Source organism: Rhyacophila brunnea, unplaced genomic scaffold (assembly GCF_057557595.1).
Source record: "Rhyacophila brunnea isolate RB1 unplaced genomic scaffold, BYU_Rbru_1.0 scaffold_6, whole genome shotgun sequence".
Taxonomy (NCBI): Eukaryota; Metazoa; Arthropoda; class Insecta; order Trichoptera; family Rhyacophilidae; genus Rhyacophila; species Rhyacophila brunnea.
In genome coordinates, this window is record NW_028233276.1 from 18,135,778 (window position 1) to 18,149,850 (window position 14,073).

The 14,073-nt window shown below is 32.0% G+C and overlaps 2 protein-coding genes across 4 annotated transcripts in view; one reads left to right on the plus strand and one right to left on the minus strand.

Moving 5' to 3' along the window:
• The first annotated feature begins 1,521 nt into the window (after positions 1-1,521).
• On the plus strand, positions 1,522-9,688 carry LOC147065337 (copper homeostasis protein cutC homolog). 2 transcript variants are annotated; one of them, XM_085956471.1, is made up of 4 exons: positions 1,591-1,733; positions 1,968-2,109; positions 3,700-3,777; positions 9,524-9,688. In XM_085956471.1, the coding sequence occupies exons 1-4, from the start codon at positions 1,714-1,716 to the stop codon at positions 9,545-9,547; spliced, it is 264 nt and encodes an 87-aa protein (XP_085812597.1). In that variant the 5' UTR covers positions 1,591-1,713; the 3' UTR covers positions 9,548-9,688. The 2 variants fall into 2 exon arrangements, with proteins under 2 accessions (XP_085812596.1, XP_085812597.1); XM_085956470.1 differs by lacking the exon at positions 9,524-9,688 and having other exon boundaries at positions 1,522-1,733; positions 3,700-6,140.
• A 763-nt stretch (positions 9,689-10,451) lies between these two features.
• Positions 10,452-14,073, minus strand: part of LOC147065338 (uncharacterized) — a 200,089-nt gene continuing 196,467 nt past the window's right edge. Inside the window, exons 9-10 of one of the 2 annotated variants that reach the window (XR_015071738.1) lie at positions 11,666-11,956; positions 10,452-11,078 (exon numbers count right to left, since the gene is read on the minus strand). Coding sequence is in view for 1 of the 2 variants with exons in the window: in XM_085956466.1 (XP_085812592.1) it covers positions 11,732-11,956 (225 nt within the window). In the remaining variant the exon portion in view is untranslated. Of the gene's footprint in view, positions 11,079-11,221; positions 11,957-14,073 lie in introns of those variants that run through there. The other variant, XM_085956466.1, reaches the window with a different exon arrangement.

Consider the following 14,073-nt stretch of genomic DNA (forward strand, 5'->3'; position numbering starts at 1 on the left):
TCTGCTAACTTCAGATGAATTATTATGAGGTGACTTTTGTGATGACGCAACTGTTCGAAAATTTCCGATTTTATTTATAGGTAGGGAAATGGGTAGGGAAGTAATTTTATTTTAAAAACACAAAGTAGCAAATTACACATAATTGAAAATAAACAATAATAAAGTGATTAATTGTTACAATAAAATTTTAGTTATCGGGAGTTAAGTCAATGAAAATATGACCACTTCTAGGTAGCAGAGATTAGACCAGTGGCTTTTCACCTTTTCGAAGTCACGGTGCACTTTTGATCATAAGAAAAAAATTGCGGTGCACCAAAATCAAACGCTCAGAAAACAAAGAAAATATGCAGACATAACTTTTATTATAGATTAAACAGATCACATAACAGTCAAAGAAAAGAGATAAGTATACATAATATGAAACTGTTAACAGAACGGAATTTATTTGAAGTGAAACTCAATTAATGTGATAGGTACAATTCAATTCTTCGTTTCTTAGTTTCTCAAGGGACTTCAGAGTCAATAGCGAATAATAGTTATTGTTGAGAAATCGAGCTCACACAAATATGATGTTGAAAATTGTAACAAGATTTTCAGTGGTCTCATGTAGAGAGCTGCACCGCGATTTCCTAACTATCGACTCGTGTGGCACCAGACGACATGACGTAATTGTGACGTCAGCCAATACACGCTCGAAGCATGCCGCCCGCTCGCAGTGCCCACCGTAGATATTATTACGATGAAACACCTATATGTGTATGGTGACAATGAATAGCGCCGCTGTCGGAGTAGCGTTATATTCTCGAGCGCTATTATCACTCCGGTAGTACGTCACAATGATGTCATATGACGTCATGTCGACCGGGCAGCTGGCACTCGCAAGTTCTAACATCGGGCCCCTGGATATTCGTCTTACACAGAAATCCAAAATTCCTCCATAGTTATTTCAGAAAATTTTATTTTACGGTCCGTAACGAGGTAACCAATTCTTTCTCTTCTTGGTACGAAAATTCACCACTCGATGTATTAATCGTAACAAATGGATTTCGTATCCAGTCATATTTAAGTTTCTATATTAATTGAAATAATAAAGTTAAATGTTTAGTTATAGCGGAAATAATTTCCTCAGCAATAATCTGGCGGGGTATTCTAGAAGACGCGTACGATAGATTCGATAAAATCATAATCACGTTAGATCTTTCGACGTTTTCATAATTTCGCGAAGGACTTTTTCGGTTTTATTTCGCGGATTTTTCTGCTGATATCATATTTTTTTTCGCGGTGCACTTGCAACAAGCTGACGGTGCACAGGTTAAGAATCACTGAATTAGACGGTGCCCTGCGGTGTTCGTCCAATCTCTTTGTTATGTAGACATTTTTATGTGTTATGATTTATGATGTATTATTGTTTCGCTGTTGAATACCCAATTACAATGTAATAATATATCCAATATAATATTTTTTAAATGAAAATAGCGAAACACAATAATAAAGTGCTTCTATGAACAGTACGAAGTTGGTAGGTACAATCAATGGTACGTCAAAATAAAGTTTGACAGTTGACAGCTAGTTTAAAAAATTAAAAAAATCCAATTTATTATGTTGTGATATTGAAACTTTTGTTTTCACGAATTTAAATTAGCCTAATAGTTATAAAACTAAAAGCCAATATATACTTACAGTTAATAAAATATTGTATATTTACGCATTAACATGAGTTTGACACAGGATAGGCGAGTGTTATTTTATTAGTTTAGATATCATCAAGCTTTTTTTGTCTGAATTATTAGTGAAAGTTATTATACTTAATATATTATGCACATTGACACCAAACAGTGCACACAGTAGTTATTATTTTGCTGTATTATTCTAATATAACAAAATCATGAAGTCGTTGAGTAATTTATTATTGTTAGAGTATTTTTGTCTGTTCTATCAAGATTAAATTTGAATTGATTTCTTTCCAGGATTTTGGAAGTGTGTATAGATAGCATAGAATCTGCGTTGAATGCTGTAGGAGGAGGGGCTGGACGTCTCGAAGTTTGCAGTGCTCTGTCTGAAGGGGGTCTTACGCCTACTATAGGACTTGTGTCTGTCATAAGAGCTAATGTTAGTAAGAATTTATTGTTTATTATATTTGTATTATTTTTTTTATTTACATTCCACTGTCTCTCAACAAATCATTGAGATGCCAAAGTTAACCAACGTTCATGTAGATAAGTTTTTATTTATTCAATTTGTTCTATGTTTTCGGTTTAAGGAAAATTGAGCGTTGACGAAAAATTAAGATATGTTTAAATTCCAGCTTTTAAACCAGTTCATTTAAGATTAAGTTTATATAAAAGATAAAACTTCTTTCTGAAGTGTCAATTACATTGAGCTACTTTACGAGCTGTTTGTTGGCGAATTTAATAGTGGGCGATTCAGCTACTGCGATTGTGATGATGACTATTTTGACAGAACGTAGTTCGTTTTTTTAGCGGGAGGTTGCGACTGCGCAGACTCAGTAGGCCCACTCGCCGGCGTGTAGCGTGTAAAGTTGACTGACATTCAACTTTTCTCGATAGATTGTTTACAATCTGTTTGTTAGCTTGTTCAATGATGACACTGGGCGACTTTACAGGCAGATTGTAAATTCGCCAACAAGCAGCTTGTAAAGTAGCTCAATGTAATTGACGCATTACTGATTCATTTGGGTTTAAATTTCATTAAATATAAAATAAAAGATGCTTCAATCAGAATTAATCCATGTTATTTATGGTGAAATATAATGGCCAATACGGTATATCTTCTAATAGATGTGTTTGTGAGACGTTTCTGAATTATGTTCAGTATAGAATGTTACATTTTTAAATCTTGTGCATTATTCGTTAAATAAAAAAATAGTACAATAATGGCTGTTTTGTAATGTTATAGTGATAATTAATTTTCTTTTATATTGCAGTGAATAGGTATATAATATATTTTTTTAATTAGCTTGTGAAATTGTCTGGTTTTTTTATGTTTTTGACAATTGAATACTTATATTAAATTCAGCTCTATGTACCAAAATGTTGGAATGCTGGTTTTAAACTTTTTCTCTGATACACTGCATTATTGGCCTTATGTATTCAATGGATTTTAAAGATTTTCAGGATACTCAGAGGCATATATAGTATTACATATTCAAGTTATAACTTATAGTTGTTGGTACATCTTCTTCTTTCCCGTTGCTACATCCCAGTGTGGGATGTGACCTCCTCCTCTGACTCCTATCCCTCACTAGTCCTCTCTAGTTTCCAGGTCTTCGGTCTTCTTCAATCCTCACCCACACAGTCAGGATCATTGGTGCGTTGTCATAAGGCATTCTCTCAACGTGACTCGTCCATTGTAGTCTTTGCGCCTTACAGAATTTACCAATGGTTTGGTGTTCCATTCATGATTCATTTTCCCATAGATACTTTGTGCAAAAATTCTTTGCATTATTTTCTATCACAGACTGTTAAATTAATTTTTTAGGGTCTGGGATAGGCACTAAGTTTCACGATGTCCCTTTTTTTTCAATTCTTGATACTTATTTTTATTAATACTAACTAGTTTTCAATTGTCGATTATTTTTTTTAACAATTATTGTACTTCCACAATAAGGGAGAGAGAGAAAGAGAGAGTAAAGGAAATGGCAAGAACAAATACATACAAACAAACATTTTTTACTTCCAGGTCCCCGATATTTCTCTCTACACCATGGTGAGATGTCGGCCTGGTTCAGATTTCATTTACACGGAAAATGAAATACAGGTGATCCTTGAAGATATCAAGGCGTTGAAATGTACTGGGGTTCAGGGATTTGTCTTCGGTGCACTCACGTCCGATGGAGAAATTGATATAGTAACCTGTGAACGCATTGTCCAATGTGCGTTTCCCTTTCCTGTGACTTTCCATAGAGCTTTCGATGTTTGTGCCAATCCAATTGATGCTTTAGAAACTGTTATATCATTAGGTTTTGAAAGAATATTAACGAGCGGTCAACAAACATCTGCTGCTTCCGATTCTGCATGTGAATTGATCAAGAAATTGATGAAGGTAGCATCCAATAGGATAATTATAATGCCCGGTGCTGGAGTTGCTTTAAATAACATTGATAAGATTTTAGATACTGGTGCCATGGAAATTCACGGATCTTTTAAAGCTGAGTTTAAATTGCCAATTCATTCTTTAAATATGGGTGACGGGAAAAGTGAATCTATATATATTACTGATCGGAAATCAGTTGATAATGTAGTAAAATGTATGCAAAAATATAATAAATGATATGTTTGGACTAGACAAGAAAAATCCTCTTAAATTACACTAATAGTGTACCACATTGTATTGTGAAAAATAATAACTTTAATGTGGGTTATATTTGAGGGGCCTGGAAACAAAATCAACAGTTTCCATTGTCGTAAAATTTTGGAAGTCATTAAAAATGTCGTATTTTTCTTTCTTTTAGGTATATCTTCTGAAAAAAACTATTCTAAAATGCTATTTTTTATTATAGAAATTTTAGAATACTTTGTTTGGAAGATATTACACATATAAGAAAGAAATTATACATTTTTGTTGAATTGACAAGATTTTATGAAAAGCAAAATTCCATTTTTGTTTCCAAAGCCTTCATTGTATTTTTCATACTTTTATGAATCGTATTGTATGATCGATAGTTCAGGTAGAAAACAAGAAAGAGTAAGACAGTTCGATGTGTCGTATTATTAATAATTTTATCCTCTGAAGGCTGTTTATTCATTGATATTATGTGAATGCTTAATTGATTGATAGACAGAACTGTTTATAAAGGTTTTATTGTGCACTTTTACACTGTATTATATTTTGAAAATGTATACAGTACTCTCTCAGTAATCCGCCACCCCAAAAACCAGACAAGTGTCCAATTAGTGGAAGCGGCGGATTATAGTGCATATATACAAAATATGCTAAAAATTAAAACAGGTATTTTGTAAAATTTTTTTTTTTTTGAGAAATTTGTACCAGCAAATTACGGTTTTATTTATAATCAAAATCAAGTATTTACTAAATTATACATATTTATAAACCAAGTTTATTAACTAAATATTAAACAGTAAATCACTTGACACAACCAGTTGTTCAGTGAGGCAGATATTCTAGGCTTAGGATTCCTGGCTTTCCCTATGACCAAAAGCTTCAGTTTGTATGTCCCGGTTGCATTGGAGCACGGCATAATTGTGATGCGGTCCTTGGGTACTTTCTTCCCTGGTACATTACTTTCTTCGCCCGTCTAAACCGTCTCATCTGCGTTGTATACTTATACGCGGCGGACTACTGAATTTGATAATCGAATACCGTTAAATTATAGAGCTTAATTTTGTGCTTTCAACTAGTAAAAATAACGGCGGATTACTGAGAGTGTACTGTATATTTCAATAATATTAATTTAGTTATAAATATGTGAATTTAATATTTAATGGTTTTATGTCATATTAGAACAAACACAATATGTGTGGAACAACTATTTAATTGAGAGGTAAATTTTGAACTGCTTAATTCAAAGGTTTCATTTTGACTGACTAATATGATGTTCAAGTGACGAGTACTTAATTATCGTCTGAGTTTGTTAATTATAATTTATGAAGATAGATGTTAACAGCGATATAAACACTGTGGTCATAGATAGAATATACAAATTAGACCCGCCCCGACTTCTTGTACTTGGGAAGAAATGAATTCACATACCTTACAAAAATTATTTTTCTCATATACATTATTATGTATTATTATTATTGCAACATTGGAGAAATCGCAATAAAAGGTATTTCTATTATTCGTTTAATTTCATTAATATTTTAGGCCTTACTGTATAGTGTACATTGGCATTGGCTTGCATTATTTGTGAATTGAAAAATTACAGTTATGAATCGGACCCGCCTCTAGAAAGTTTTGTGTTTGGCAACTCTATGTCATCTCAATTTTGGCATTTTTCATGTCTGTCTATATTATTAACACACAATAGATTTTTACAGTGCATATTTAGATGTTTTTCACAAATAAGCAATATAAAATTACTGGAAACATGGTACATAATGAAATAAAACACTTCTTATGTGTTTGGAGTTTTTTTTTTTTAATAAACATTAAGAAATAACAAAAATGGTTTTATTTAATTTATTCAGTGTTTTAAAATATACAATATCGTAACATACATAATATTATATAATATCGTGTAAGAACTTTTATAAATATTTGTTTTTTTTTTATTACAAAAGTGCAAATTGTCAATCTACACATATCACAAATTTAGAATGTTGCATAATCGTGCCAACAAAACAATTAATTATTAATTACACCGATAATGAAAATCGAACTGATTACACCAATAATCACTACAATGGACCCAATGAAGTTAAATTTAATTCACGATATAATATGCAAGCTCTTTTACATTTTGCAATGACATAATATTACGAAATTGTGAAAACTTTATATGTATTGTCAAGGGTCTATAATATTAGTCATCTATTTATTGCAAAAGTAAATAGAAGTTTTGTCATTAACGGACTAGACTTAGGACCGTTTCAGACAGGACACTGGTGTCGCGCTCGATATAAAATAGGAGGCCTTTGTATTCGAATAAAGGGGCCTTTGTATTATGTTTATGAACGCCCCAGAGCTAATGAGTCAACGCGTGCCCGGTACACTTTTCCGTCGGCCGCTACATTCTCAGGCCGCCGATACACTTGTTTTTATTACCGCAGCCAGTTTTATGTTCTAATTTATAACGCGAAATTATGCGTTGACTCATTAGTTCTGGGGCATTCATAAACATATTACAAAGGCCTCCTATATTATGTACGAGCGCGACACCTGTGTCCCATCTGAAAAGGCTCTTATGCTTATGACAATCTAAAAGTATTTGAATAGATGATTATTCCATATAGGTTTGACGTTTTCATGCACTATTCTTTTTTTTAAGAAGTGACTGTTTAACAGTGGCGAAGGGTGGATGTAGACTGTGGAGATCCAACATAAATAGTGCAAGCTAAACTTTGTCAGTCATATTTATTTGTTTTCATAAGGCCTTATCCACATGGCGTGTGTATCGCTGCGAGTATATGTGGACACCTCAATGAGGTCACCTGTACCTCGACCGCGCGCGATAGTCGTCACGGCGTGAGTGCGTATGGACGGCACAATGAGGTCACATGTGTCTGGAATGCGCGCAAGTCAAAACGCGCCATGTGGACAAGGCCTAAGAATACAAATCTCAGATGGTATTGATTAATTTTTAATATTCAATTAAACCCTGTTTAAACCAAACCATAATAGATTAAAAATATTTAAATTATGTGATTGACCAAGTTGAGTGTGCACTATTTATATTGGATGTCCACAGTCTACCTCCACCCTTCGCCACTGCTGTTTAGCCGGCACAACTGTGAAGAAAGTAATGATAGGAAAATAAATGTGGCAGAAGGGGTCATGTCACAAAGCTGACAAATCTATTGCATATAAGCAGTCAGATGGAACGTTATTTGTAGTGGATCGAATCCGCAATCCAAAACTTTCTTTTGTGTTAGGTTTTATTTGAAAGTAAGTTGGTAACAGTGAGTAACCTGTTTTTATATTGTTATGAAGTCTAATTGCTAAATTCACACTGGTGCCAGCTAAATAGGAATCTCTTATGTGTATTTGTTTACTTTATACCGAAGCACTACTTTAATAAGTTTTTGCATTGATTGGTAGACATTAAAAAAAACCAAGTCATGAAATATTTACAGACTTGCAGCTAAACTTGTTTATTTGCCAAACTACTCGACATATTAAATGTTTGCGATAGGTAGCAAAAAGCTGAATTATGATAATCCTACCGTTATGAAGAGATATGAATGTGAAGTTTGATTGACTTAGTAGAGTTAAGCTCATCAAGGTAAAAGTAAAACTATGAATGTTAAATATAATCTATAAGTAAAACGTCTGTAGAATTATTACTCTCTGAATTCTTGCAAATATTATAATTATTTATTACCCTATTCCAAAATGTTTTCATATAGTTTTATTCATTAAATGAACAACCAGTCATCCACAAACTAAAATTAATATTGAACATACGCAACTTGAAAACACCTCAGATATATTTATATGCCTACTAGAAAAAATCACATTTGAAAAAAAAATTACGCCCGACAAGATATGAACCCGTATATCCGTACTCGTATAATTTATTATAGGACCTACAAGTTTTAATTATCGTAATTAAGTAGGAGGCCTGTAGCATAATTGGTTAAAGCATATTGACGTGATACCCGTGGATATACTGGTTCAAATTCCGTACGGCGTCTTATTTTTGCAAATCTGAATTTTTCTAGCAGGTATATTATATCTGAGGTGTTTTCATGTTATGTATGTTTTATATTATATGGAATGTAACATTCTCAAATCTTGTGAATTATTCGTTGACTAAAAGAAATGGTTTACTAAAATTAATACTCATGAAATAAAATTTTCTGAAATGGACAATATTTAATTTGATTTTCTTTGAAGAATATTATTGTTAGCTGTAAAAATGAATAGCTGCCTATTTTTGTATAGTAATATAATTTTTAATATCACACGATTGCCGTACAAATATGTTTTAAAATTTGAAATAAATTAAATATATCCAAGAAAAAAACAAAGACATGTCAGTTAAATGTAACAGTAAGCATTATAATTTTACTCCCATAAACATCTTAAAATATAACAGTCTTTTAGATATATTTTAATAATATAAATTAAAGGTTTGTTCGTAATAATAATTCTGTGGCATAAATTTTTGATTATTCGTGCACCAGAAGCAATATCTCTTGTCATAGAAGTATTATATATTTTTTAACATCGATATTGGCAGTGATTTAAGTGTTAAATTTTGATATGCACAAATCATGAAATATTTACGTGATACAATATTACAAATATTAATTACGGAGTGAAAAATTAGTTACGTATAAGCTCTATGTGAGTATTTACATTGAATTCTATGAATTCTAACTTATCGTTAATAACTATTGTTTAAAATTGCATTTTTTATATTCATATAAATTAATTTTCATATTCATGTGACAGAATAAATCATTGATTTTAAATCAATGGCTGTAGAGATTTTGAATAGAAATCGAGTTACCGATTACAAAAATGTATGTTAATATACGATTTCGGTAAAATCTAACACTTAGTTAATTTTACTCAAGGATGTTGAATTTTTTTCCATACAGAGGTGATTTCCCTGCGAAAATCACTGTTCCTAGTTCCAGTTTGTTGTAAGTGACATTTTTATATGCAACAAATATACAGGTTACACAAGAATCATTTTATATGTTTAGGCTCCATCTATAAAAGAAGAATGTTGTCAATATCGAATTTTCAGTTATTGAATTAACCAGGAATTTCGAATTAATCAAGAAACAACGAATTTTGAATTATGTTAACTATCTTGCTATAAAAACTTTATATTTGTTGAATACTTTAACCATAGCCGAATCTTTTTAAACAGGTATCTTGGCGGGGAGTCAACTGATTACTCCCTTTTCCGGTACAAAATGGCTTCAGTTTGCATGTATTTGGTGCATTGCTATCTAAGGTTACCCAGAATATTAACAATTTCAATATTATTTCTTCTATTAAATAACATTATCTATATTATTCTTTTGCGACTAAAGTATCTAAATGCATTGTAATAATTTAATATTATGGCCATTTCATAATAGGTAAGTACTATAAAATCTATGAAGCTCAATTGTTTACTTCTATATTTTATTATCTAAATTTAGTGCAATAATAATTGTAGTAGTATATAATATAGTTACCAATTAAAGGCTGTCTCATACGGAAATAAGCAGTTCGTTTCACGAGAATTGTCTTGCGATGGGTATTGGTTATTATAAATAAATTGCCATTCTAAAAGTTGTGCTGTTTTAATTGACACACTAAATTCTGTGGTCTCAAGGAAAAAGGAGAGAAGTAAAAAATATGAAATTGAGATGTATATTATATTCCTCCTATTTGGGTTTGCATCGTGTTCACTTTTTTCATCATACAATCCAGGGATTTAAAATGTTAGAATTTTAGGATTTCGTGACTCCTGTCCTGGGTTGTTATTCCTAATCAGTATAATATTTTAATCAAGTAGTAATGGAGGTCTGTCGAAATAAATTAACTATTTGTGTATATTTTGTAAACAATATTTATCATTTTAGTGTGAAAATATTCACGATAAACTCGAGAAATATGTTGATTTGGTAAGTTTTCACAAATATTTATCATCCTGTTCCTATTTCATATTTTTTAAGGGCTTTATTTTTTTCCAAAAATAGCTGGCCTACAAGTGTCCACCTAGTAAAAATTGGCTGGCAGTGATAAGGTTAACTAGTAAATCACCTTGCATGTCTCAATTTCACATTGTTTTTATTTATTTTCTTTTTCCTTTAGCATTTTTAATGGTTTTTGAATTTCTTTCTTTAAAATACATGCTGATTTAGTAGTATGCAATTAATTGTTTTAGTTGCTGTTGGGTTCAAAATTCATAAGAGTTCAATATGCAGCTATTAAAATTGGTGTTTTTAGTAGAGAGATAGAAACACTACTGCAACCACAGCATGGCACCTACGCAACAGATTGGTTCGGATAATTGCTGATCGGTTAGCGGTTACGACACCGTTCACTCAGGATGGGTTTTAGTGACCCGCCTCGGCTTCCGTGCTAGTGATGATAGCAATTAACACTTTTATTTATTATTCAAGAACTTGTGGCCCTTGGTTTTGGGCGTGAAAGTGAAATATACATTACCATATTTTATCATAGTGGCAAAGATTATCTGATGTTTACCTATACTTCATAAATAATTCAAAAATGAGAATTTGATAAACTTAATACAGTAGAAAAAGCAAGGGTGTTTTGTAATAAATTAATTTAAAAAAAAAAGAACCCCGATTTTATGTAAGTACCTGAAATTCACATTTTTCTACTATTTGCGTGTGGTTGCTGCAGACCTCTTTTATTTTAGTATATTTAATTCCTTGTTTTACGTTTATATTTCTCGCAATTTATGTCTGAAATATTCAAAATTAAATTAAAATCATATTATATTCAAAAATACAATTTATTTGGATAGGTACATTCAATATGCTTGACATCATTGTGATGAATTCCAGATGCATGTATGTAAGTGTGTTGTTTGGTGTTATTTTTTTTTGTATATGCCTGTTGAAATAATGTCTCAGCAAAGAAAAACATTATCAGTTCAAGAGAAAAGGTGAAAGAACAAGTTGACAGCCTTCGACACTGTTGGAAGAGGTTATACATGGTGGGAATTATACAATTATTATTATTTGAACAAATGAGAGGGAGTGAAATGATGCATTATGTCTTGCCAGAGAGAAAATTATTGAGCGAAAGGTACATTGGAAGAAGTATTGATCGTGGTCTGAAAAGCTGTTAGGATTACCTCATTGAATTTTGATTGACTTGTTGAAGAATTGGACTGTTAGGAACTGTTGATTATCTTCAAATGTCACTTTCAGAAGTTATATGTTTGATATATCTTAGAATTTTATATGTATATAATTTTTCATGATATCGTTGTGAGACAACCTTTAATCTTAATTAAACTTATTTTAAATGTAATTGAAAATCTCACATTTGTCATCACATTGATATCCACTGTTCAAGAGTTGTCAGCGATCTATCCCCACATTTTTCATTGTTAAACAATTACCGAGTGGCGATTAGATTTATTATTTGGAGTATATTTTTCGAGATGCGCCGGATCGGTGTTCAGAGCGCTGTAGTCGACGGGAAAGGGCTCCCTGCAGAGGGGGCCCCGCGGAGGTACGACCGCCCATTGGCCGGGTCCGTTTGGGTTCTTTCCGCACAGCCAGTTGCAATAGCAACGCTTGTACGTTTCAAAGGTCAATGGTAACCGTTCATTCTGTGGATTAAGAAAAATATTATTAGTTTGTTTTGTAACAATCTGGATACTCACTTACTCAATGGTACGATTACGTAGTTGACGTAAACTTAAAACTTTACTTAATATATTACTTTATTCAATACCGATGATACACAAGATTCAAGAATGTTACCTACCTATCACTAAAGTTAAAGGCAGTGTGACACTATATAGTAGTGTTTTTTAAATGGTGTTCGAGGTAAAATTAAGGGTATTCAGTGTATTAACAATCATTAACCAAAAAATGCAATTACACAAACACATATTTTAAAATGTTAATACGCTTGAAGGAAATTAGCGCCGCAGGCGATTTTTTTACGATTAGAGCAAATTTGTGATGTGCGTTTATCTCACTTATCTAGTCGATCCCCCAGGCTAGAGCCCTGTCAGCCCGCCCTTTGTGGTAGCAATGGTGATTTCAAAAGTTCAGTCCAATTCTCGTCAGGCAAATTGTCTCGATTCCTTTTATCAGTGTTAGAGTCTATGGCCGAATGTCTTCCACTGAGTAACCACCGATCAACATATTTTTTCAATACAGGTAATCTTCGTTCATCGCGACTCTGGCGGGTGTGAATTCGTTATATCTTGATCAATTTTTAATAATACACTTTTTGCCCCACATTTATTTTGATTATTATTTGATGCCACGAGTCATGATTAGATTATTTGATAGTTATCGCCAAATTTTACATAATCAGTAAAGACTAGGGATTCCAATCCCGGGATCCCGAACTGTTTTCGATACTCCGATAATCCCGGGATTGGTAAACATAATCCCGAAACTTTCGGGATTGATTTTTTTATCAATTTTTATAGAAAATAAAATAAAAACGAAAATATAACAGAAAAAATACTTTTAACAAATAACTACATTAGAAATAAACTGAGTTTGAATGAAGTTTGATTTATACCCATGTATAAGTTGCCGCTTCATTTTATTTTTTCACATAAATTAATGAAAATGGGAAAGATTGGAAAAAAACAATGCTTCGCACTATTAACAAAGTAATTCCACCATGATCTCATACGGTTTACGGCAGTTTCATATTTGGCTGATTAATTAGATTTATGAAGCGGAAAGGCCATAAGTACACCATAATTTGTTTTACTATTTTAAATCTCGCTAACCCATTCATGAATTCTTTACTATCAGAAACAGCAATCTCATATTAAATTCACATTATTTATATTACAATATTATTTAATCCATTAAACTTATGTATTTCCAAGATTGAACATATGGGCATTTTCGCCAAAGTTTGTACATTGCGTTTTTGGCATGTCCCATGACTTTGATTGATTTTTTCATAGTTATTATATTATAAAATGTTGGAAAGTTATGTACTTTTAACATGCAAATTTATTAATTTACTCTATTCAATCAGTTAAATACAACTATCTGACCTGTATATATTTTTAATTGATTATTTAGATCGAAAGGTAGTGCGATTTTACCATGTCCCACCCATAAATTCAAATAAACAAAGTCTGATTTCGTCATTAATTTTGAGTGTGTAAAATTAAATTCGTAGTGTTTTCAACAGCTTACATTATATATTTTTGGAAAATATATAGTTTTTTCGTAAATTTGTACCAATATTGAAAAAAAATCACGTTTAAAGTGTGTCCCAGGATATTTGAAAAAGTGGAACTCCACATTCCGTTACCACGATTTTAGCATGAAGGCGAAAAATTTTCACTATAAATATGTTTTTTTTTTAATTAGCAACATTTTTGTATAACACTGATCGCCATGTACACTTTAAATTGTTGGTGTGTGTCGGTATCGCTATCGGAACAGGTTGCTTTCTGGGTTGGTCATTTAAGAAGTTCCACTACTGTTACCACGATTTATAAGGTAAGAAAACACATATTTCTATTTCACATACTACACATATGGAGCTTATCTTTCATACTACAGATATAATAAAACATATCGCAGGTTTAACAATAAAACTAAGCTAAATTTTGGCTTCAAACACTTCTGAAACAGAATCCGTTACTTCCATTCCGAAACTATATTGGTGGTAACGTATATGTGGAATGTAAAAGTAACGAAATGGCATGCATAAAGTTGGGTTTACAGTGTGTGTTTA

Coding starts and splice junctions, on each gene's coding strand:
- LOC147065337 (XM_085956470.1), top strand. CDS start 1,714: ATGAGTTTGACACAGGATAG. Junction 1,734..1,967: donor ATGAGTTTGACACAGGATAG/GCGAGTGTTATT, acceptor ATTTCTTTCCAG/GATTTTGGAAGTGTGTATAG. Junction 2,110..3,699: donor TGTCTGTCATAAGAGCTAAT/GTTAGTAAGAAT, acceptor TTTTACTTCCAG/GTCCCCGATATTTCTCTCTA.